The sequence below is a fragment of the Melospiza georgiana genome, chromosome 16 (genome assembly GCF_028018845.1).
Source record: "Melospiza georgiana isolate bMelGeo1 chromosome 16, bMelGeo1.pri, whole genome shotgun sequence".
In the NCBI taxonomy this organism is placed as follows: domain Eukaryota; kingdom Metazoa; phylum Chordata; class Aves; order Passeriformes; family Passerellidae; genus Melospiza; species Melospiza georgiana.
In genome coordinates, this window is record NC_080445.1 from 6,107,538 (window position 1) to 6,132,556 (window position 25,019).

General features: G+C 43.9%; 1 protein-coding gene across 1 annotated transcript in view; it reads right to left on the reverse strand.

Annotated features, from left to right (window-relative positions):
• Positions 1-384: 384 nt before the first annotated feature.
• The window catches only part of FAM20C (FAM20C golgi associated secretory pathway kinase), a 56,346-nt gene continuing 31,711 nt past the window's right edge, over positions 385-25,019 (reverse strand). The window contains exons 4-10 of the mRNA XM_058035765.1: positions 13,496-13,588; positions 11,637-11,752; positions 4,544-4,724; positions 3,946-4,055; positions 2,444-2,525; positions 2,288-2,347; positions 385-1,561 (exon numbers count right to left, since the gene is read on the reverse strand). Of these exons, the coding sequence (XP_057891748.1) occupies positions 1,309-1,561; positions 2,288-2,347; positions 2,444-2,525; positions 3,946-4,055; positions 4,544-4,724; positions 11,637-11,752; positions 13,496-13,588 (895 nt within the window). The 3' untranslated portion in view covers positions 385-1,308. The remainder of the gene's footprint in view (positions 1,562-2,287; positions 2,348-2,443; positions 2,526-3,945; positions 4,056-4,543; positions 4,725-11,636; positions 11,753-13,495; positions 13,589-25,019) is intronic.

Sequence of the window (25,019 nt, forward strand, 5' to 3'; positions counted from 1 at the left end):
TTTAGGCTGGGATTTTCTAGGCTGTGCAAAGGTTTTTGCAGCCCAAGTCAGAGGCACTGGTGTTTCTAAACCCTCTGGGCAGCGTGTCAAGGCGTAATCTTTGAGAGCTGTTGCTCCACAGCTTGTTTCTACAGCCATAACTGCAAGAGGAAGGGATGCTGAAATGACATCAAAACAATGCTTTCATAGGAAAGATTTAACCCTTTTCAACACCCCAGCCCTTACTGGCACTGCAGTGTGCATTAATCACCAATTAATCACCAGTTCCCTGCTCCAGCTCCATTTGCTATTCCACAAAAGGGGATGGCAATTTCAACAACCACTTGGCTGGTGCACAGAGCTTTGCTCTGAACAAGATGAATGAATCCATTTAGACAAGATGGCTACACATTTTGCATATCTTTATTGCACTTTTACCACGTTGCAAACAATTCCACAAAAATGCTGCAAAAGTAAGCCTAGAGCTGCTGAAAGCAGCTTTTTACCCATATATGTATATATTTACACAAAACTATCAAAAGCAAAATTGAAAAGTAGCAGCTCAGCTATAATAGTCTAGAAAGATAAGAGCTGCCACCTCCTTATGGACAAATAGTACAACTTGTCATTTTACATCACTTTGTAAAACCAACATTCAAGTATTCCTGTCAAAGCACAATTAGTGAAATTCCCTTCTGGTAACCCCTGTATTTATTATCATTATTATCATTATTATTATTATTTTTTGCCTTTAAAAGTTCATAATGCCTTAACCCTTTAAATGCTGAGTAGCTGGGGGGAAAATAAGCATTCAATTTAAATAAGATACAGTGGATTAGAGCACTTAAAGGGTTAACACAAAATACTAAGTGGACTGTCACCACAAATAAAGTGTGAGTCACAAAACTATGCTGTCCCTCTTAGTTAAATTTGGAAGGTAGGTCTGGGGTTTCATAGATATACCATATATAAATACAAAATATTAAGTAAAGGCCTCCTTTCTATACAAAAAGGACAGGAGGTGTTTTGCTATCAGACTGCTGTCTGTCCATGATTGAGTATTTTCTGAATCTTTTCATAATCTCTCTTCAGGAACTAATGAAAAGCATCACATTAGACTTATTTTCTTAATGAACTAATCCTTTGCAGAGTCTACACTTTACCTACTTTGGGAACAATTATATCTCATTTCTGAATTCACTGAATTCACAAAGTAGCATACACAGTCTTTTGCAAGACTTTATTTTTATTTCGTTGCTGTTATTTTGCTTCTTTTCCTTCTTTGAATCTTCTTGACTCGGCTGGTAAAAACGTAGTCTTGCCATTTCACTACCTCTCAGTGGCAACAGTGTTAACATCAGTGTTAAAGTCATTTTCCACCACGTTGTCATAGCCATCCTTCTCTATGCAGTCACTGACCGCCTTGAGCACAATCCGCAGCCGCCTGTCCATGGCCTCCAAGTGAGGCTGGTACAGGATTGGGGCTATTTTGTCTTTTAGCAAAGATTCTTTCATCAGGAGACTGAGTTTGTACTCCTCCTTGGCTAGCAGCTGTAATCGCAGATAGGTAGATTTCCTGATTCTAAGAAAAGGAGGGGAAAAAAAATGCAAATCAGTTATTTCCACCACTGTTGATCTCGACAGTGCTAAAAGGCCAGAATTGCAGTAATAGTGTAATTATTCTGTGATCTGAAATGAGGAGAGCCAGGCACTGTCACAGTCCTAGCGAGCAGCTGGCGTTGTCACCTGTCACTGCTCTTTGGGGCCCTCAGAGGTGCAGAGGTTTTGGAGCGCAGATCCAAGGGGCAGAGCAGGCAGCCCTCACATCCCTCACCTGGAAAAGCACCAAGTGGAGCTGGTGCAGCATTCACAGGGCCGTGTCCACCTTGGAATGACACGTGTGACACACATGGCACTGAGCAGGGACATGTGTGACAGCAGCAGGGGCTCCTCAGGCTCACCCTGCAAATCTGAAACTCTAAATGTCACCCTCTGAAAACCCTGAACATGGGCACCAAGGAAAGCTGTTGAGAAGCACGTGAACAAGCTAGGGTTTTGTCACTTGACTTCCATGGCATCTGTATTTTGTCTTAAAGCTTCTCTCCCAACATCTCACAGCCGTGTTCCTACAAGGTCCTGATCCCACAGAGCACTGAATGTGGCAGTGCCAATGCTCAGGGCTAGCTGGGCAGGATCACACCACCTCCTCCTCTCCACAGTGTGCAATGAAAGATTCAATCAAAATTTTCAGTCCTGTTAGTGGAAACCATGGTACAAACCAAGAAACACCTCCAGAGGGAAAACATACCTGCAGCACTGGTTTAAAGGCACCAAAATGGAAAGTTCATCATGGGAATATTTTCCAAACCTATTTAAAGATAAGAGCAAGAATGTAACAAAGGCTGTTTTAAAGACTGACTTTTTTTTTTCCTTTAACCCCAAAAAGATTATTAAAGATATTTACCCTCTTCCATTATCTAAGTGGATAATAAAAGTTTCATTTCCAAACTTCTCAAAGGTTTCGTAGTGATGTCGATCCATGTTACCTATGGGACAAAGAGAAGAAAAAGAACATTTTCACTCTGGCTTGAGCCTGCAATGCAAAAAGCTAGTGCTCCCCAAAAATGTAGCAGAGAAAGCATCAAATCTGCAGAGCTCATTTGCTCCTACAGCAGACACCCCAAAGTGTGTGATACTGGAAGGGCTGTTAAACCTCTGGCAGCTTTTCAAGTTCTCTGTGCTTTTTGTACTTAAGCTCTAAAAGGCCCATCAGGAGGCAAAGAAACCTTTCCCCCCTCCATGAACCCCTCCTGGGGTACACCAAGGAACCCCCTCTCCATCCCCAGGGATCTCAGCAGCCTGGGGAGCCTGGGCACCTGCAGGGCAGCTGTGCTCCTGCTGCTGCAGCCTGGGCTCAGCAGGGTGTGTGAGGCAGACATGGAACATTTCACAAGTGCAAGGGTAGGAGAAAATGCCCTGCACTGAGCAGGGGTGTTAACCCTGATCACTTTGTTAATACTGCATTCAGCTTCCTGAACCCCAACCAAGCATCCTGGTTTTCCTCTGGTAAGAAGTTTGCCCCAGTTGCTGGCTGCCTGGGAAGCCAGAACAGCTTCATGTCTGTGAAATATGGACCAGGATGGCGCTGATCTGCACAGCTGCACAGCTCTCCCTGTGTGAGCTGCTTTTTAAGGCCAATGTGCAGAGCACTGCTGCCAAGCTGTGAATTTTGTCTCACTGGCAGGGGTCTTGAGCTACTTATAGATGCCACATATGGCTCCTGAGCTGTCACCTGGCCTCTCCTGCTGGAGCCCAGTGCAGCAATCTCAGTGGGGGCAATGGCACAGGATGTGTCCATGCTGGCATGTGCCCAAGGATGTAGGTTAGTTACTTAGAGGTGTATTTGCTGCAGCAGCAAAGGTTTCATATGAGAATGAGAATTAGGCTTGGAATGGATCACTAGTACCTGGCTGTAAATAATTATTTTATTGAGATCAGGTTACATTAACAGAAAAATTCCTGATACAATCCACAGCTGCCTTTGTGACAAAGCAATGCCTCTTCCCCCCCAACACTGACATTTTATACAGAACACTCCTGCAGGATGAAAACAAAGCACCATAATGAGCAGTCCTTGCATGTGCATCCAGGAGCCATATATTAGAGGGGCAAAGCACTCACTAAAGCAAACTGTGAAGCCCTTCACTGTTGTGAAGGAGACTGGCCTGACCTGCATTCATCACCACTCTGCATTTCTGAACATCTTTGTTCCTTTAATCTGCACTGATGGGAATACATAACCATGTAAATCTGCATTTTCCCATAATCATCTAGAAAAGCACATACAGTAAATGCAGCTTCAGCCACGCTTTAGCAAACTGCTGAGCTATGCAGAGCAGTGCAGAAAGAAATGGTTCTTATTCTAATTAAATGTTGCATTTAATTTTTGAAAGAGATGAAACATACCCATTAGGAAATCAAAAACTGTCATATCCATTATATCCAGAATTCTGGTCCCACTGTCATATGGGGGTGTTTGTTTAACCTCTTCACAATAATCTGGATCAACTTCCCATCTGGAAAAGGCAATATTTTGATATTTTATGAGACATACAAAGCTTACTGAAAATGACAAAAAAAATGTTATTTTGCAAAGATCTACTTTTATCATGATTAAGGGCAGGGTCAGGTAGAGGCAGCAAATTCCAGCAATGCAGGCAAGCAAGGAAGATTGTGGCTGATGAAAAAGGAAGAAAATCACAAGACTGAAAGCTATCTGCTTCAGGATTTAGGAGACTAGCTGCACCCTTAGTGATATGGTGCAAACAGCTCAGGGCTGCTGAGATCAGTGCACCTTTATCCCTCTGACAGGACTTGGACAGGTCCCATTGCATCCTGTCCATGCCACTGGAGGTACCTGTCCCATGAGGGAACTGTGCCACTGAATTTGTGTTCAGGAGCACAAACTGCAGCTCCTGGCATGTGAAATGCTCTGTCCCTTCCCAGGGGCAAGGACTGGGTTATTTCCCTGCCACCCTGTGCAGCTCTGCTCCCCACTACTCACTCTGCTTTCTTGCGCTTGTGGTAGGAACGCCTCCAGGGGTTTCTCCAGGTTTTCCTTTTTGCTAAGGACAAGTCAGGCAGGAAAGCAGCCAGGGACCCCTCGATCTGGTCTGGTTTCCCACACAGGGCGTGCTCTGTTGAGCAGTAGTAGGAGCACTCCCCGTAGAAGCAGATGTTGTTGGCTGGCAAAGAAAGGAAAAGAGCTTTAAAGCCTACCCTTAAATTAGTACTGAGAATTCATAAAAGCACTGATGTATGTAGGAGCAGAAATAAATCCAAACCCCTGTTACCACACATAGTTTTCCTCCACTGAAAACACTACAAAGACATTATTTCAGTGGCTCGGATCACGCCCTGTGCAAAGCTCTTTGTGACTATTTCCAGCCTATTTATATTCCCCAAACCATTTTTTTTTGAATCCTGTCCTTTCTCTTTTGTTTTCCCAGACTGATACATTCCTTGAGAGCTATTTGCTACCCTAGGCTGGAACCCCAAATCCCACAGCTGAACAAGTGGCATGTGCCCAAGATTAAGTCACTTCTCAAAATCTTGGCTTGTTTCTTTAAGACCAGAGAACATTTCATTCATTTCCTTGCTGGTATGAGAAGAACTGGCAGTTTTTGCAAGGAGAATTATTTACCATCCAGAGTCCTGTGGGGGTGTGCATGGAAGGTGGAAATAGCACGGACGTAACGCTGTCAGCACGCATCTCAAACACTAATTCCTTCCTCCACACCTCACATTACTCCAACAACCACAGAAAAAGAATCTGCAGCAGGTTTTGGACCGTGTGTTACCTTAAAACCTCCCCAAAACTGCCACCACATATTTCTGTACCAACAGGAACACCCACATCTTTACAAGAACATCCTGCCCACAGGAATTCACTGAAGGTGAGAGAGAGCAGCTCATCCCCAAAGCCCACCAACACCAGACTGTGCACAGGAATAGGAGCACACTGCTGCTCTTGCCAGTGTGCTACAACTCTTGTGACATTGCTTTATGCACATAAAATGTCATTAGACGAAGGCTGTGCCTTTTCCTCATGCTAATGCATGAAGCTGAGAAGTCACATTGCTTCCTGATTCCCCACAAGGCCTCTAAATTCAAATATTGTTTCTGAGCTCCTCTCCCTCTGGGCAGGCTCGGTGCAAATGAGGCAGGAAGGGCTGGGAGTAGCAGGAGGTGATTTTCTGCCTGCCATGGGAAGGTGAGTGTGGGTTTGCATGGCAGTGGTGCCCTGCAGCACACAGCCCTGCATGGCACTGTGACATCCCACATCCAGCACAGTGCCCCGTGCAGATGGGCACTGCCAGGGGGAGATGGTGAGTCAGGAGGACAGGGACAGCTCTGGGGATGACAGGAGGGAGGGAGGAACACAGCAAGGAGCTGTGGTTGAGCAAGGAGGGGTAGGGGAACATGGAACAGCAAAAGGTCTCCTGATGGTTTTATTAATCAGCTGCATTATCTGGGGCTGGCTGTTAAACCATGGAATTATTCTGAATAACCACACTACAAGGCTGATGTGTTGCTACTTGACAACCTGTCCCAGCTTCCCACTGATGTCCCAGCTTTCTCTGTTGATGGCCACCTGATTTGCCCATGAAGTTGTGATTGCTTTACCCTAAGACAGCCCTTTTGCATCACCCTGCTGTGGCTGACTCATGAGGGCCACCCATCCATCCATGCTCAGAACAACTTGCCCAAACTGTATATTTATATTTACAGGGATGGATCATAGCAGTTAAATATATCCTGGCTAAGTCCACAAATATTTACTCTGTGGCCAAAAAGCTTGTTGACAATTACTCAAGGAAAAGAAAAGTACTTCAGGGAAAAGAAGAACAGAAATTACAAAAGGGAGGAAGGGATCACTCAAACATGTCTGTACTTCTGAGTTTATAATTAAAGAATTTTACTAAGTGGAATATCCTCTCAAAAATTGTGTTTCTGCTGATTTGAAGCTGCACTGGGGCTTGGGCTTCAATTCAGCTGTGTCAGCATCACCCCCTCATCATTGGAGGGAGGGAACCATGCAGATTTATCTTGACTGCCTGAGATAACTTATCTTCCAGGTTTCTATGACTTGACTTCCACCTGGCAGCAGGAAGCCAGTGCTCATTTATCTCCTCCAGGACCAGTTCTGTAAAGAGCAAAAGTCCCAGCAAACACCCCCCACACCATCACAGCCTCTGCTGCTCACTATGTAAATCTGACCTTTCAAGAAAAAGGAGTTGTATTAAACACAGCATTTTGCTCAGTGGGAAGATAAATACTCTGTTTAACAGTTTGTTTCTGCATTCAGCTTGGGGAACAATGAAACCCTGCTCTGTATTTTCAGCGAAAGCAACTGGGGCTAATCAGTAATCACACTGGTACCCAGGTAAATCTTGAGGAGAGCTGGGGGCTCTGCTGTTTGCTGCTCTGCAAACAGGGCTGTGCAGTGAGCACATGTGCTGCCTGCCACTCATCCCACTCATCCCTGCCAGCATCTTCCAGCTATTGATCCTCCACAGAGCCCCATTGCCTGCTCCAGCATCCAGGGCCCTGAGCAATGGCAGGATGTGTCCTGCCACTAAGAGAGCGAACTTGCAGTAAAACCACAAGTGTATTTCTCACTGACAAGTTACATTTAATGGTAAATCCTTTTCTGCCAGCAGTTATTCCCCCCCATGGCCTCAGACCTGTGGTACCCACTCCCTGCAGCTCCTGTTCAATTTCTGGGGATAGCAGAGGTGCAAGGATGCTGGATCTCAAGCTAAAGAAATTAACTGCCTTGATTGATGCAGAACAGACATCTTATTATGTCTGCCCTAGTCCTTACATACCAGCAGTAAGATGAAGCAGCCTGAATTATCAGGGGAAACATTCATTTTTAAGGCTTTTAAAAAATGTAAGGAAAAAAAAAAAAAAAGAGGGACCAAATATAGAAAAGCACAGATCTCATTTAAGACTTCAAGGTGCTCCAGCAAGGCTCTTTGAAACCTAAGTAGGTGACCCACATTCTGCACAGCAGGCTGAGGGTGAAATTCCAGCTAGAGACACAAGCCCAGCGCTTGATGGCAAGCCCACGCTGAGAGCAGGGTTTGGCTTCCCGAAGCAAAAACCAGAGAGAAAGGGGAGATGAGCTCCCCACTGGGGCACAGCCCTTCTCCTCTCACTAAAATTGCCCAAACCATATCTTCCTCTCACAGATAAAGGTGTTTCTTGCATAAGTACACCTGCAAAAGGAGCAACAGCCAGGAATTTGTGCTCCTGCAGGGTGGGCAGGGATGGCAACAGCAGCAGTGCTGGCAAACCAGACAGGGAGGGGTGTTTATACATGCTGGCATGTCCAAGTGCTGAGCATTTCCAACGTGCAAAAACACTTCTTCACTGCAAACCAAAATTGTTTCCCCAAAGCACCAGAAAGACAAGAGAGCCCCGTGTTGCAGTGTCTGATTTTCATTATCTGGGGAGGAATGGATGTGGTTTGTAATGAAATGCAGGCAAAAATCATGGTCTGGTGATCGAAACTCCAACTAATTACAACAATTAAGAACCAGAGTGTCTGTGTACTCATCTGCAAATTCTCTGTGCTTCCTCCTGATAGCTGAACAATAATTCTTCTCAGGAAGAAAAGGAACAAGGGGGGATACCTTGAAGCAAATTGCTCAGCAGAGCAATTCTTTTATTCAGCTTTGCATGACTGTTAATAGAGGACATTTAGCAAGCATATGCAATTGGAGTACTGGGAAGAATCCTGAATATTTACTACAGCAATGCATGAAAAGATCTTTCATTTACCTGCTCAAAATAATAGGTAATTCTGAACTCTATTGTATGCTGAGAGGGAAAAAAATCCATAATCTCTTGGAATTGGTTAATATGAACAAAAACATAGTGCTTACTAGCTGTGTAACATTGATTTCTTTAAGCTGCTGCCTCAATTACTTCCAAAATGAAGGCTGACATCATTAATATGTCTCTTTTTTCCTAGCAAATTACCATTCATTTGTAAAAGTAGCAGGGCTACTGCAGTCTGCCTTGCTGCAAAGGACGTAAAATTAATTTAAATAATTACCGACCTAATTCCATTTCTCATGTTTAAGTCCAAACTGCCTGAAAGTGCACTTTTCTGCAATCTGCTTTCCCTCTGAGTGCAGCCTAATGCATCCCCCGACCTGCCTGCTCACAGCCATTGTCACTTTTCCATGGGAGCAGGGATGCTGCTGCGCTCTGAAGCTGCCTGCGGCTCCCTGGCCCTGATTTCCACGCCTGATGGGACAAGGGAGGGGGCCCGGGAGTGGAAATGCAGGGAGGTTTCTTCCAACACATCCCCACACAGGTCTGGGGAATAACAAACTGTGTGCTTGGGGTCCCCTGAGTAGGGCCAGGAGTGGACTTAATGACCCTGATGGGCCCCCTCCAATTCAGTGAATTCCATGGCCCTGTGATTGATTAATATTATCAATAATCATCCCCTGAGTGTGCAAACCATGGGCTCCCAGCTCAAGGGGAACATCTTCCTATAAAATCAATTTCACTTAGTGCTCGTTTGTTTTTAGAGCTGTGTATGTGTGCATGGAGAGGGATATTCTGCCAGCAGGCACCAAGTGTCCCCATGGCCATTGACTGTCACTGCTGGGGATGGAGATGCAGTAACAGAGCCACCTGAAAGGGGGTCCCAGAGGGTCCTCCACAGGCTAATGTTGGTGCACAGCCTGGTTTGTGCATGCACACAGAGGTCTCACCTCCATTCCTCACCTTTGGAGGCATCTCTCCCTCAAAACCAGCAGGGGTTTGGAGGCTCACACCTCAATTTCTCACATTTTGAGGCATCTCTCCCTCAAAACCAACAGCCTCAGCCGCCCTCCATCTGCCAGAGGGGCAAGTCAGCCCCTGAGCCTTCCTCAGGCTCCCTATTCCCTCTTCATCCTCACCTCCCAGATCATGAGTCTCACCCCAGCTCCTCCCTCTTCTCTTCCTTCCCTGCCCTCAATCTGCTGCCTGAGCTGCCTGCTGGCCTTGTGGAAGTTGTTCCTAAAAGCTTAATTTAGGTTCTTTGTTATTTTTTCATTAAGCATTAATTAATGCCTGCCTTTTAAGGTCAGTGTGAAGTACAAGACAGAGGTTGGGCATATGTTAATGAGAATCTGACTAATTAAGCTGGGGACTTGTAGGGAAGAGTTCTGACAAGTAACCAACATGATTTAACCAAAGTATATTGATTCAGGAAATGTAAAATGGACAGAAAAATTAATTGCCTGAGCATTTTATTCTCCAGAAAAGCCTGATTCATAGTTAATCAAATATTTTAATTGAATTTATCTGAGACCTCCAAATAAATTTAAATAAAGGATTATGCTTGGATGTCTGGAATTTCATAATGGCAAGATAAAGATCTTCATCCAAACCGGCAGCCTTAACTCTGTGTTGCCCTGCTCTGGCTGCTGTACACTGCTCAGTACTTGAGAACAGTTTGTAATTCTCAGAAACAATTCAAGTTCATCCCTAAGTCTTGAAATATAACCTAGGAACACCAAAAATCAAGCAAACCCATTAATCCACATCTTACTTGCCAAAATAGGAATAAAATGGCTTATGTTCACAAAGCACCTTGTGCACAGACAAAATATTTTTTGCCATTTTTTGCACGTATTTACAAAAATCAAGCCAAAACAAAAAAAAAAAAAAAAAGAGTATAGAGAAACAAAGAAGGAGGGAAAGCAAGTAAGCAAATGCAGAAATGTTGTGTCCCCCAGGTTTGGTGAACATCTATTGTCACTGTAACTGTGCATGTAAAACTGGAGTGCTCATAATGCAGGGTAGAATGAAACCTTCTGCAATTATGTAATGTAATTTACAAGTGAAGTTCCTGGAATAAATAACTGTCTGCTCAACTGTGTCCTGCAGAGCTGAACATAAATAGCTAAAAATAGCAGCCGTAATAATGACTTTATTGGGGATCAGAAAAGTGTGATAAACATGTTAAGAGCAAAAGCTCGGCAATGACAGGGCCCTGGTTTCTAGCTAACAGCAATAAATTACAGTTACATTGGGAGAAACTGTAATTAAGTCTTTGGATCTTGACTTTAGGGATCTGGGATAAACAGCTCCTGGCCAATCACACACAGAGCAAGGGAGAGATCTCCAGAGGTTTCTGCTCCAGATTGCCTCTTACACAAGTCACAGCCTCAGATCAGCAAAGCACACTTGCACACAGCTGAAAAAATATGAATTCAACTACTGGAACGTGGCACTGTGCTTTAAATTGAACATACAACCTATAAATTCTATATGTAAGAACAAACTTAAACATTTCTGTGCCTTAACTCAGAGCCTTAATTTCTCCATCTCAGCATCCCAGATGTTAAATAAGAGATGCTACCACTTTTGTCCATTTTTCCCTATTCCAGTTGTATATTCTGGTGAGCAGGATAGGGTTTTATCCTGTGCCTGTAAAATTCCCACCTGTGACCAGGTCCACAGAATGTTGTGAAAGGCTGAGGAGTGAGTGGTATCAGCTTCTGGGTCAGCCCTCGAAGCAAGAGTGAGGACTGGGAACAATTCAGGTCACCTCTAGCCCAACAGAGAATTTGAGCTGCAGGCAGGATATATTGCAGATCTATTTCCTGATTTTTTTGTCCAAACTCCTGTTGTAATAAAACCTGAATGGCTCTGAGAAATTAGGTTTGCTACTCCAGTCAAACCCACAAATAAATGCATCTGACCAACAGAAGTGACAGATCACATTGCAGTGGGAAAAAAAAAAACAACAACCTGAATAACTAATGGGCTGGGTAATAAGGGTTTGGATAAACTGAGAACACCAGAAAAAATTGTATTAGAAACTGTTCTACATAAAACATTTTTTGAATACACTTTGGTGAACATAAAAGCCTCTCTCTGCAGATAATTTGTCAAGGGGAGAAGGCACTCAACTCAAAACAATAAAGTCTTCTTTGTAAGCTATGTCTCCACATTTATTTTTATTCAAAGCTCCAGAAGACAGTTTTATTAGAAATATCTGAGCAATTAGGCAATCTACACATCGTTTCCTTAAGTACGTGTTCAGCGGGATAGAGAGAAGAGAGAGTTATTTCCAGGGCTACCTGGTGAGATGAAAAATGTTCTCCACAGCTTCTTGTCACGAGTAACATCTCGAATTTCCCTGGTCATGTTCACCAGCCTGCCTGCCACCGGGGGCACGCGCCGGAAATCCAGGATCCTGCAGGAGGCACAGGAGACGCGGGTTATGGAAGGGATTAAAGTGTAATGAGAGTTACAGCTTTTAGGAAGCTTCATTACACTCTGAAGGCACATTTATCTGTGGGTTTTAAAGAGTATAAAGCCCATCACTTTAAACTGGATAATTCCTCATGTAGTGTATTACAAAATATGTCCTGATTATGATGAGCTCTGCATTGCCTATGTAGTGTGGAGTAAAACACAAGAAAAGTATGGAGGGCATTGTTCCATGATAAAAATGAAGATACATATGATTCCAAAGACCAGAGACAGCAAAAATTTATTTTTTCACTTTGTGCTACTTCATGGTTGTTATGACATGCATTTTGCTCACCAGTTTTTAAGTGAGTTGGGGAATGGGATTTCAGCCTCTTTCCTCCATAAACACCATGTAATTCTTTTTCTGACAGCCTTAGTATGTGTTTGATTTATTTCCTTCTGCTCCTCTCTGCTTTAATACCCTTATACCAACCTAAACAATCTCCCTGAGACCAAAAATCTTCCCACAGGCAAAGGCTGGGAGAAGAGCCTCTCCCTACCCCAAACCCTCCCGCCTTCATAGATCATAAAACCTCCCTGTGAAGCACTGCTATGAGATACAGGAAAAGAGCAAAGACCCCATACAAAGTCTCCCCATAGGCAGGATTTTTATATCCACTGTCTGCTGTTCAGATTTCCTTCACTGGGTAGCAACTGCTTTTCCTGCTTAGTGTGTGGATATTTAACACACCCCCCGTAGGAACTCCACTGATGTTTTTTTCTACAGCACCATCTGCTTAAAACGGCAATATAAAATATAAAGCAGAAGGGATCAATCCCAAGGTCAAGAACAATGAAATAGAGAAGATCCTTGAAGGATCTGACCAGGGTTGGGTTTTACTGGAAAACCTACCCTGTGCCACCCACTGACACGTTCCCATACCCCAGCCATCATTCCAGAAGGCAGCAATGCTACACAAAACCCCAAATAATTTGTGGCCCCAAAGCTTTGTGCTTGTGAAACGATGTTTCTTGGCCTTTCACAGTGTGAAAGATGCTTCAGTGAAATGCCACAGTTTCCAGACATACTGTTAATCACTAATTAGTAAATAAATCACTAATTCCACCCTTAATCTGGGCAGGCAGGGAGAGCTGCAGTCTTGGGGTGTCCACCATGCCCTGCACTAACTCTGGAGGGGGGACATCTTCAGCAACAGGAGCATGAGATGGCCACCACTGCCCTCTCCTTCCCACCAACTTGTGCCATAAATATGCTCCTGACGTGGGACAGTCTCAGCCTTTTGCTGTGAATCCAGAACTCCCTTCCATCTCAAGGACTCCTCTCTGAATGCACCACTCCCCTTGGCTCCTTTGGATCTCTGTGCCCTGGGGCTAATTGGGGTGAGCCAGGCTCCTGTCACACTAACGTGACACATTCCCTGGGAGATGGGTCCTCTCCACATCTACTGCAAGATCACAAGGGAAATTAATTTCTCAGCTTCTCTTCAATATAACTACTCTTTCTTTTTGAGAATTACTTATTGCCAGGTTTCTCATTCCCAGAGTAAGTCGCATTTCCTAATTATTAACTTACTCTTTCATCATCTGCCATTTCATTTATTCATGGCACTTGCCCACCTTTGTTCCACTTTCCCCTTTTAAAAAGTAATTCAGTTTCAGGAATGGCCAAATGCAGGAGCTTATCACAATATTTCCCCTTTTAATGTAAATCTGTTCCACTTGCCTGTCGAGATGAAATGCTGCTATTTCTGCATTATGTCTCTCATAGTCTGAGAAGTAAAAAAAGTCAGGCGGGGTTTCTTGTTCTCTGGTTTGCCTGCAAAGGAAAACAAGGGAAGTGTTTTAATGAAGGGTTAGCATTCCTAAGGAGCAGTGCTCAGTCATCAACATGCTGTTCAGGAGTTCAGTATTGTTTGCTTAATGGAAGACCTTTAAATACCTCATTTGTGCATTATTTGCCATGCAGCCTTCATTTAATCTTCTTTTTTGAGCTACTCTAACAAAAAAATAGGAATTCAAGACTTGTGCAGGCAGTGTGCTGTCACAAAGCTGTTCCACTCAAAACTCTCGCTCTATTTAACAAGATCTGTTTTATCACTCTCAAACATTTCATTAGCGATAGCAGTGAAGACAATGTCATTTCATTAAATTATCATTAACTGTAATTATGAAATTTCCAAAAGTAATAACATTTTTCTTTCATCTTTGGCAGCCATGCAGCTCCCATCTAGAATGTGCCTCTCCCTTTGTATTACTTAGAGCCAAAAGTGACATGTTTTTCTCATTTCAGAAGGAACAGGATCATTGCAGTTTGATGGCCACAACACTTGTCATGTTTCAAAGAACATTAACAAGACTGTGCTTGAGAGAGGATGCAGAGTTTGGTGTTTCTTCAGTTTAGGAGCAAATAAAAAATGTCATTCTGATAGGAAGGTTGGAAATAGGAAGGCTAAAGCTTCCACACCACAGAACAAGAAAAATATAAATCTCTGTGTAAGAGAGGATCAAATCTCTGTCTCACTTCAAGCACCTTCCAGTCCTTTTGGATGGAGCACAGCTCAAGCAGCTGACCAATGCAACATCTGGGTTCCACCTCTACCTGTTCTGAAACCCTCAGAAGGAGATAAGCACAGCAAAGCCGCCTACAGAGCATCTGCAAGGGAGGACAGCTCTCCAGAAGAGGAAAATAAAGCTCTTTCTCTTTCCCTGCTGCCACAGGTGGCCCAGCTGACAGCTCATGTGTCACTCATGCTGCTTGCTGGCAAATCAAATACAGCTCCTGCATGGGACCTTGGTGCATGGGAGGCTTTGGGATCATGCTGGTGCAGAGCTCAAACCTCCCCTGAAGTCCTAATTTTGGGGTTGTTGGGGACCTGAAGCTGTGTCTGCCCACCACTGTGACTACCAGAGCTGCTGTCTGCCCACAAACCCACCTGGGGCTCTCCTAGCTGCTGGAGAAACCAGGTAAGTGCTGTGGTTTTTGGCTGTATGAAGATTTTGCTGTGCACCCAGCAGGATTTGAAAGCCTGATATCCTTTCTCAGACATTAACATCTGAGCAAGGTACTCTATCTTGCCCTAAATGATGAACAACATCAAGCTACTTGCGTCCAACAGAACCCAAGGTCAGAGTGACCTTAAACACCCCAGTGATGCTCTGGCAAAATGTCACTGACCATTGTCACAGCATGGTCATGGAGGTGGCCAACACCTGGCAGAAGTCCTGCCAAGGACACAGAGAGTTCACAAGAACACAAGCTAAAAGAGAGCCTGGCATAAAATAAAAAATAGTATTTTGCTTTGTCTCCATAAGAAATGCAAAAGGGAAAGGAGCACACCCACAAAGAGCAATAGGGGAGAACAGAACCTCTCACTAAGCAGTCAAGACAAGAGTTAGGAGAGCTGCAAGCTCATTGTGCATATTCCCTTAAAAGATGAAGGAAATAAGCCCTGAATATTAATTCAAAGAAAAAAGATTAACCTATTTCTGCTGGCCATAAAATTATATATTTGTATGTTAGCTACCCTCCTCTTCAGATTTAAAAACGGTTGATTTCTTCAACAAATCCTCACCCTAAGATTTTGCAAACTTTGCGCACATCAAGAACAACAGGTTAAGTGCAGAAAATATTACTAATTAGCTAATCAATGCCATCTGCTTTTTATCTCCTGGACACTTTAGAAGAAACCATGGCTGTTCCTTTAGGAGAAAATCTTGCTGCAGAAAATCAGACTGAGCTGGGGGCTGGATCTCAGCCTGGCAAGCACAGCCCTGCCCCAGCCCAGTCCAGCTCCCTGTGCTCCCTGCCACCCCTGCAAGGGCTGAGGATATTTTTCATTTGAGAATAAGTACAGCTGTCCTGCAGGCTCAGGCTTGTGTGTACATATTTTCCTGCTGTCATAATGTATTATCAAGTGGTTGCACACCCTCCTAAGCAAATAATGAAAATGATTGCCCTAAAACCTTCAAAAACGGGCACGGAATCCACATTGCAATACAGACAATGGAAATACCAGTGTTTTTTGAACCTGATGACACATCATAAAACAACTCCCAAGTTTCTGCAGTGCTTAAGGTGCTTCCCTCTACAAAAAGCCACTTTTCACTTGGTTCCTGCCCATGTCCAACACATGGTACTCACTTCTCTGCCTCTTGAAAATACCATGTTATACAGAAAGTAGACTGTAAGGAGGATTTGCCAACCCCTCAAGATGCTTTACATTCCTTATATTCCTCTGCAGAGCTCTCCAGAACTAAGACGTAGCAGAACCAAACATGAAACCCTCTCCTGAACCAACCTTGAAATATCCTTTGTGCTGACTTACTCCCATCTTCCACAGATATAACAGAAACCTGGTTTCTTGGATCTAATATTAACTAGGCAGGTTTTTACTCAAGCAGATATTTATTTTTAATTTGATGTGTGCAGTAGTACCTGAAGAGGTTCCTTGGGAGTCCCCCAGGCAGAGCAAGCTGCCACACCACCAGCAAACACTAACATGTGTGTGGGTTGGAGCCCAAGAAACACAACTGAGCTCACAAAGCCACATCAGTCTGACAGAGCTCTGAACCAATGCCATTAACAGAGAATATGAGAATGGCTTCAAGTGTCAAAGGGCACCTACATCATAATCTAGAATGTTTACTTTATCCAACTGCATTGATATATAATTTTATTTTATCCATGTTAAAAATTACCTTTTTTTTTTTAGATTGTGCACAATCTAATCAAGTCTGGTTTTTGCCTATTCTAATGATTTATTCTGATGGAAAAATATAGAGAGGTGGAAGATTAAACTTCTCTCAGCAAGTCCAGTCAGTTAGATCATGGTAACTAGTCTTCAGCCCCTAAGTGACAGGCTGGGAAAGGGGAATGAGCTCCCAGACCCTTCCAGGTCAAGTAAAACATCTTTTAAAACAACACTGGAACTGATCTACACCAATGCATGTTTTAAATAAGAATTGCATTTTAAAAGGGAAAAAACCCCACCCCTACATACCAGTTAGTTTGATTTTATCTGATGGTTATTGAAGGTTATTGTCTAATAAAATGACACATATGATGAGATACTTGAGGCAAGAGACCACCACAGCTTCTGAGGGACAATGAATTCCATTCTGAGCCCCCCAGTGCCAGCAGTGCCATCCCACCCCGAGCAGGGACAGGTTCTGCACAGGTTGCAGACGGTGGGAGAGGATTTTTTGGCAGCAGCTCTTATTTTGCAAACAGTTGGAATCTGGTGATCCTCTCTTTGGAGAAGGATTTGGCAGATATTTATAACGGCAGGCTGGAAAGCTCTGGAGGAGAGACAGATGGAGGTCTGTTGATACTGCACACAGTTAAAAATTACACGGTGGCACCAGCCCAATTACAGCATGAGGAAAAGACAAATCAGCACGGGAACACGTGTAGGGAGGAAGGAAGAACTAAGGGGAATCAAAGCCCATGAAGATTTTCCCACCATGGCACAACTCAAAGAACACATAGGAAGCAAAGAATGATTTTAAACAGGACAGGGATACGTTTGTGTTGACACAAGACAAGATGCAACTGTGATCTGATCTGGTGGCTATAGAAGTGAGTCATGCTTACAAAGAGAAGAGAGAAAGCTGCTCTGATAAATGAACAGTCATGAATAAATCTGGTGAGTCAGCTCCTTTCTAGCTATGGTTGGGACCTGGTTGGGTGTTCAGTAGTATTTGGATAAATCAACATAGTGATTTGTGTTCAGAAATAATTGAAAATTATTTCTCAAGCTTGAGAAATAATTATTCATATTTATATTTCAAGCTTCTCTTCAATGTTTCTGTAAACATTTTTTTCTTTTTTTGCCAATTACTTGGTCCCCCAGCCTCAACATTAATAACTTCTCAGGAGTTTTCTTTTTGCTCTTCACGAACCAAATCACCACAGGGCAACTGCAGGCACTGCAGACACTCTGGTATTTCAGAAAATAGCATTATAAAAACCAAACCTCTGCCATGGAAATCTGTGTTTAGTTTCTAGGATCACTAACATACACCTGCCTAAACTACCAGGATTAATACCCACCAGGGCTGTGCATTACTCGAAAGAATCCTGCTCAGTGCCAGACTTCCTCTGCTCTGGAGGGGTTCTATTATCTGTACAGCAGCCAGAAAGCCAGAAAATAGGGCAAAGAGCCCAAAGTGAGCTAAGTGCTATCCTGACAGACACATGCTGTCCTCCCATGCTGCAGCCCAGAGCCATCTCTGAGACACCTCTTGTGTCAAACCCACATCCCTGAGCTGAGGAGAGGAAGTGCTGCTGCTTGGAAAACAGCTCCTTTTAAACAGGCTGCCCTCGTGTTCTGACACATAATCAGGGGAATCAGCTGCTGGGATTAGGGGTGATTAGGGAGCACGACAAGGAGCTTTGCAGCAGCAGGGAGCAGGTTTGCTTGGGTCAGGCCATTTTGCAGACAGAGCCCCTGCCTGACCCAGCCAGGGGAATTGGGCAGCAGCAAACTCACTAAGAGATATAAACCAGTGAGGCTTTGTAATTGCATTGGCAGGGACAGGACTAACCCTGATAGGAGCATAATTTGGCTATGGGAACAGATAACAGGAGATTAACTGGGTCCACCCACAGCTATAGGTTGCTATTCTTCTCCTTTGGAAAGCAGCTTTCCTCTCTTCATGTGGAGCACTTAAATACCTGTCCTGAAGCCCAGTTGCAGGCTTAACAGTTCATACACAGTGTTAGCTAAATGATAAAACATAGCTAATACCAGACTAAAAGGATAGTTACTGCAAGACTCAAAGGTAGCCACTCAGCAGTTTGCTGCAGTTTCAATGATTTTATGGCCTGGAATGGACTTGGGAAGTCACAAGCAGACCCTTGATCCAGCACAAATGCTCCATCAATTCCAGAGAGCCTTTCTTCCAGCACAGACAGGCATGAAATCTCCCAAGCCCCCGCTGATGAACTTCTTCTTTGTACTAATGGGAAACTCAGACTGAAAGTCCGGTGTCTGCTTGCAAGATTTTCTCCCTCCCTCCCCTCCATGCAACACTTATGTCAAATTGGATTGTGCAGCAGGGGGATCTAGAGTGCCCTGAGATCATCTAAAGCTTATTATTCTAAGTAAAGGAGGCAGCCCATGGGAAAAAAGAAGAAGAAGAAAAAAAAAAAGGTGTCTCTGAGGCAGCTGCAGTCTTTAGGAGGGCACTGAGATTTTGCATGCAGAGTTGTATCCTCTGGGAGGGTTTTCAATGCACTTGGCACCAGTTAGAACAGGTGGGAAAAACACCATTTAATTTTATAATACATTTTAATGGCTTAGAAAGTCCTTAGGACGAGAAATGATACGGCTAATGCAGCTACATCTACAGCAGCAGAGATATCTGGTGCCTATTTCTGCCTCCTTATGGAGCTTTGGCAGCTGATGGCTCTGGCTTTATCAAAGCATTGTGCTACAAAGAGCACTCCCAGGGACCATAGGAGCTGTTTACAAGAGCAGAATATGGGCCAGAAAATGAGTGGCCAACGCAGGAATGCAAAGACATGCAATTTGAGTGGTACAGAAAGGATGTTTGGCCCCTTTCACCGCTATCAACCAAATGACAATATGGGCCCCTGCAGGATATTCAGGCTTCTCCAGTTTAAGTAGCAGCTCTGCAGCTTGGAAAAATGAGAGAATATTTACTGTGGCAGAGAGACAGAAATCCGAGCAGGGATGTGATAGCAATAGGAATAATTAGCAAACTGCCAAAAGGATAAATACCCAGATCATGCTCTGGTGTGCCAGCCCCAGAGCACTTTTCTCCTGAGCAGACGGAGAGAGCTTGACAACAGCACATGCTCAAGGACCAGTTAGCTTAATATAAACCATAAAGTTATGCAGAGAATAACAATAAGCTTCTGAAAGCACATTTGTATGTATAAATATCTTGTTACCTGGCACAGAAGGACAGTGGGGAGAAGAGGGTACGAAAATCCACAGGGACACAGTTTATTGAGGTGGGTTTTCTTTCTGTTTCCAGTGGAAAAGCAAAAGGAGGCTCAGGAGGTCACCTAGGCCATCCCCTGGCCCCAGGGTGAGATCAGCTAGAGCTAAATCATTCTTGACAGACATTGCTTAAACATGATATTCAAAATGCACTTTTGTGATCACACAGCCACAGCCCTCCTGCATGCTGGCCTCCCTCCCCTGCTTATTCCCAGCCTTGCTCTTTCCCCTCATTCCATGATCAAGGCAAAACCACCCCAGAGACACCTGCTGCAGCTGATGTGAGTGCCTTTCTGAGGGGGGACACATGTGACAAACACAGCAAAGCAACTGGCTCCATTCCTGAAAAGAGCATCCCCAAGCCAAGACCTGGGAATGAACACCCTGCAGATGCCTCAGCTTCGAAGCCTCTTCTTTACTAAGCACAATTAATTCATTTTTAACTCATTAAAAATCCAACTAACCCAGAGCCCTGGAAGCCTATTTTAGGTTTTGCCATTGAAACCTGCACTGTTGCTAAAAGATAAAGAAGCAATCTCTAATTCCTCTGCACAGGTCAGTGCATTTGTGAAAATGCTGTGAAAAATCTGTCCCTTGCTAGGAGCAGCACCAGTGGAAGGTTCCTGCCATTCCCTGCACTAGATGTCTACATATAAAAATAAATAAATAAATAAATAAATATTTTAAAAAGCAGATTTTCACCTGAGCAAAACATTGAGTTACCACTCCTGGCTACACAAGCAGACACGATATGAAGGGATGAATAATCCAGGAAAATAATATGATCCAAGAATATGACAAATTGATTTTATTCTCTACTAAAGTATAAAAATAATAACACACCCAGACATTTTCCTCTTTTGGGGGGCTTTTCTGTTTCTTTTAGTGGCATTAATATCTCAAAATGCACCTTCTCTATACTGCTGCCTTTACTGACATTGTGCTGACAGTAAAGTCAAGGCATAATCTCACCAATCATCATTTCATTGTCTACCAGCTCAGAAGAATAGCTCTTTTCTCATTCATTCTTTTGTGCTTTCAAATGCATGAGACATGAAGAGAATCTTTGATCAGCACAAAATACATAAGAGTTTGATCAACTGCGAAAATTTCCCTCAGCAATTCAGAATATCACTTCCAGCTCTGCCCAGTAAGTAGCTGACTGTCTGCATGGGAAAAGCAAATGGAAAAAAAATCTATTAGTGTAAGCACATTTATCAGGATGCGTTCCCCACCTGTGCTTTTTGGTGCGACAGCCACTGGTCCCCTCTCTGTCCCCTGGGAATGTGGCTGAGGAGATGGGGTGAGATGGGTGCTGAGCTCAGCTTGGTCAGAGCTCAGATTTACAGGATGTTGTGATTCTTATTCTTATTTATTCTAATTCTTATTCTTTTATTCTTTTTCTTGTTGTTGTTATTGTTTAGGAGGTGGCTGTAAATAAAGCCACGTTAATGAAATGCTGTTACAGAGCAGGGAAGCCCTACAAAACCAGAGAGATGAGCTCCAGCGCTACCCAGCTCCAGATGCATTTTATGTACATACAGCAATATCTAACACTGCCTGCTGTGGTTTGGACATGATGTGACCAGACAAGTAGGATCATGCTTTGTAACATTTGCCACTATTTCCCCTGCACTCTGCAAACACTAGTGAGGTGCTTTTTTGCCTTTCTTTAAGAGATCTTTAAATTTAAAAGGCAGGCATAGTGTTGGAAAGCACACAAGTTTTAAAAACATTTGAGGTGAGATGAGTTTTTGCAGTGATTATGGGGCTGGTCTCAGTTATTATGGAAAAGCAGCCACCCTGGATGCTGAGATAAAGGAAATAAAGCTGCTTTCACAACCACTGCAGGGCTGGCACACACAGCTGCTTCATGGCCAGCAGTGGGGACTGGAGTCTGTATTCCCAAAATCAGAAGCTCAGATCTTCCCACCCTGGTTTAGAGAAGCCTTCCCCAGCCCAGGGAGCTCAGCAGGAGGGTTGCAATCCATACTGGAGTGAATTGAAGTGAATTGCGCTGGAGGCAGCACACACCCCCAGGAATTACAGGGGTGCAAAGGTGGGACTCGCTGAAATTCATCTTTGTCTCCCTCCTTGAGATGCTGATGGGAATAGGGAATGTAGAGAGCAGATGAACACTGATGCACAGTGGCTAAGTGGCAGTGCTTGTTGGGCAGAAATGTTTTTCCATCATCCAGAATAAGCAGGGCTTGCACAGAAAAACCAGAGTCACGGTGTGAAAAGAAAGGCAAGCTCTGGGAAGCTCCTGTCACTAATTTATGCTGCAGATAAAACAAAATTCTTGACCCAGAAATAAGGTTTGGTTCATCCTCGAGGTAGAAACCTGACTTGACATACAAGAATTGGAAGATTAAAAGGTACTTGACAGCACAACAAAAGACCTCCCAGTGCCAATGTTAACATGGTCAATGCTGTTGTCACAGCAGGGAGAAAAAATCCTCACAGCAATTAAAAAAGCAGGAGATGTCATTAATGAGGTGTTGCAGTGATATTTTGTGTCTTTTTAAAGACATCTTCATTAAGAAATTATACCACCATTAATATTTTCTGTCCCTGCATGGCCTAGATTCCTTTATGCTCTTAAGCAAGGGGTGTGAGCATTTTTGCCATGCCAAGCCCATGCTATCTGTCATGTTTTATCCCTTTGAGGCTCCACTGTGCATTGTCTGCTCACCACAAATTGCAAACATGAAAAATGATACAGCTGCAAAAACTATATCTGAAAAACTGTCAAAAGCAAACAGAGCTCCATGTGAGCCCAGTTACCTGCAGCCTCCCTTCAGAAAAAAGACTGCAGAGTATTTTCTACAGAGGTTTTTCAATATATAACACATTTAGAGGTCTGAGAGCACAGGAGGAAAAAAATATGTGTAAAATTAGAAGTCTGAAGCATTTCTTCAGCCCTGAGAATGTTATTTAATATGTCTGGGGTCATGAAGGGTAGGGATTTAATGGAACAATAATATTAAACATATTAGAAGCATAGCAGAGCTCAAGTTTCTTTCAGCTTTTTGGATTTTTTCTTCTCACTGTACGTGATGTATGTGCCCATTGAAATTCCTGGGTTCACAATAGGTTTATAGGTTGGAAAAAGTAATTACTGTGAGTCTGATGTATTGATACATAATTTCTTCCTTTTTATTCATGAGTTTCCTTGCTATCATTACTAGAACCATGAATACTAGTAAGTTTGTCCTCAAAATCTCCCAGGAAAATCTTAGTCCCGTTTTTCAGCAAAAGCTGCAAAACCAAGGAGCTATTAAGGATTCAGCCCTGCCCTGAGCGAAGCACTCGAGCCTCATTAAGCACATGCTTAACTTTGGGCACACATCTAGCCAGTGAACTGTGTGTGTCCTTGACAGCCAAGCACAGAATTAATCCTTCCTCGGAGCTGTTTGTGCTCAGCACTTTGCAGGAAGGAGCCAGAGATCAGCACCAGACCCCTGCAGCAGCCCTGGCCACTCAGCCTGGCCCCTGCCACACTCAGAACTGCTTCTCCTTCTCCTTCTCCTTCTCCTTCTCCTTCTCCTTCTCCTTCTCCTTCTCCTTCTCCTTCTCCTTCTCCTTCTCCTTCTCCTTCTCCTTCTCCTTCTCCTTCTCCTTCTCCTTCTCCTTCTCCTTCTCCTTCTCCTTCTCCTTCTCCTTCTCCTTCTCCTTCTCCTTCTCCTTCTCCTTCTCCTTCTCCTTCTCCTTCTCCTTCTCCTTCTCCTCCTCCTCCTCCTCCTTCTCCTTCTCCTTCTCCTTCTCCTTCTCCTTCTCCTTCTCCTTCTCCTTCTTCCCACCCATGACAATAACAACAACTCCTTTGAGGAAAAAATCATTCCCCCAAAAGCTTTCTGCCAAAAGCACAAGTCAGTTTGGCCGCAGGCTTTGGTAGGCCCCAAAGTCAACTTTGAGGTTGGCCCTGAGGCCTGCAGTTCCCTGGTGGGATCAAGACTCCTTAAAAGTGAAAAAAGAGGCTCAAATCAAAGTTTCAGTACAAAATGAGAAAACAGGGGATCAGAGCATCTTGCGCAATCTCCTGCTGCAAATCCTAGAGCTTGTGAGTGCCAGCAGACAGCTCAGCCCCATTCTGATTTCCCTTGAGAATGCCCCACAGAGGGGCCAGAGGATGCACTGGTGCCCATCCTTCAGCCCATCAGAGGGGACTTTCACCCAGTTTTATTTCAAGCTTGCTCCAATCCCAGATCCTGAGACTCTTCCATAATTCTGCCACTGAGGACGGCAGGCATGTGGTTCCTGTGAGATAATTGCTCCACAGGACTGTATCCAATTCCTCAGAGGTGTGAGTTCCCAGTAAAGCACACACACCCCTGAACTCGCCTTCCTGCTGCTGTGAACATTCCTTAACCTGTGGCAAAGGGTGATGTGCCTCTCTGAGCTGGAAAGGAGGTGTAATTGCCTGCCTCAGACTGCTTCATGGTTACAAAAGAAAAGGGAGCTGCTTTGATATGGTGTGGTTATTTCATTGCTCTAATAAAGCAAACCACGCAACCTCTCTGTTTCCTCATTTATTTTATTTTAACTCCTGCCTCATTACCACTCCTGCCAGCAAACACAATCTCTGTGAAGAGTGCCCAACTTATTCTCTGCCCTCAGCTGCTTCTGCAGTTTGTGGGTAACCCCTCATTTTCTCATGTGTTTTCTTCCCAACCAGAATTTTGCCTAGACAGGGAATATGGAGCAGCACTTTGCTGCTGGCTGAGCTCTGGCACTGGCCCCATCTCACTGCAAAGCCCTGCAGGTGCTCAGTACACCTCTGAGGCTGATTTCCCCTCACCCACACACCTCCCACCTGGATTATTTCCATCTGCAGAGGGTTACATGTTTGGCAATGTGCTGATATCACCACTTTGAGCGTTTCTAAGGGAGTTACTTACTGCCTGCGGACTGCCAAGGTGACTTACAAGTGCAAATATTCCTGGGTGCTCCTAAACCTCTCAACAATTTGGGAACAGCATTCCTCAGCCTCAGTCAGAGGATGCCTTAGCTTCTCAAGTAGAACACAGTAGAAGTAGTGGATTATCTTGGTATTAACCCAAATGTTTCACTTCCTGGCTAAATTTGATGTAGTTAACTCCATCTTCCTCAGCCTTGGTTGTTCATTTATTGCATGAGAAAGAGCATACTGGGTTGGAAGCTTTTTTAGTAGCCTTTTCACAGAATAATCACACTGTTTTACAGACCTATAAAAAAACCCCTTTTCTTTCTCTCTAAACTTCTCCTTTTCCAGGCTGGAAACCTTCCCTGCTAATC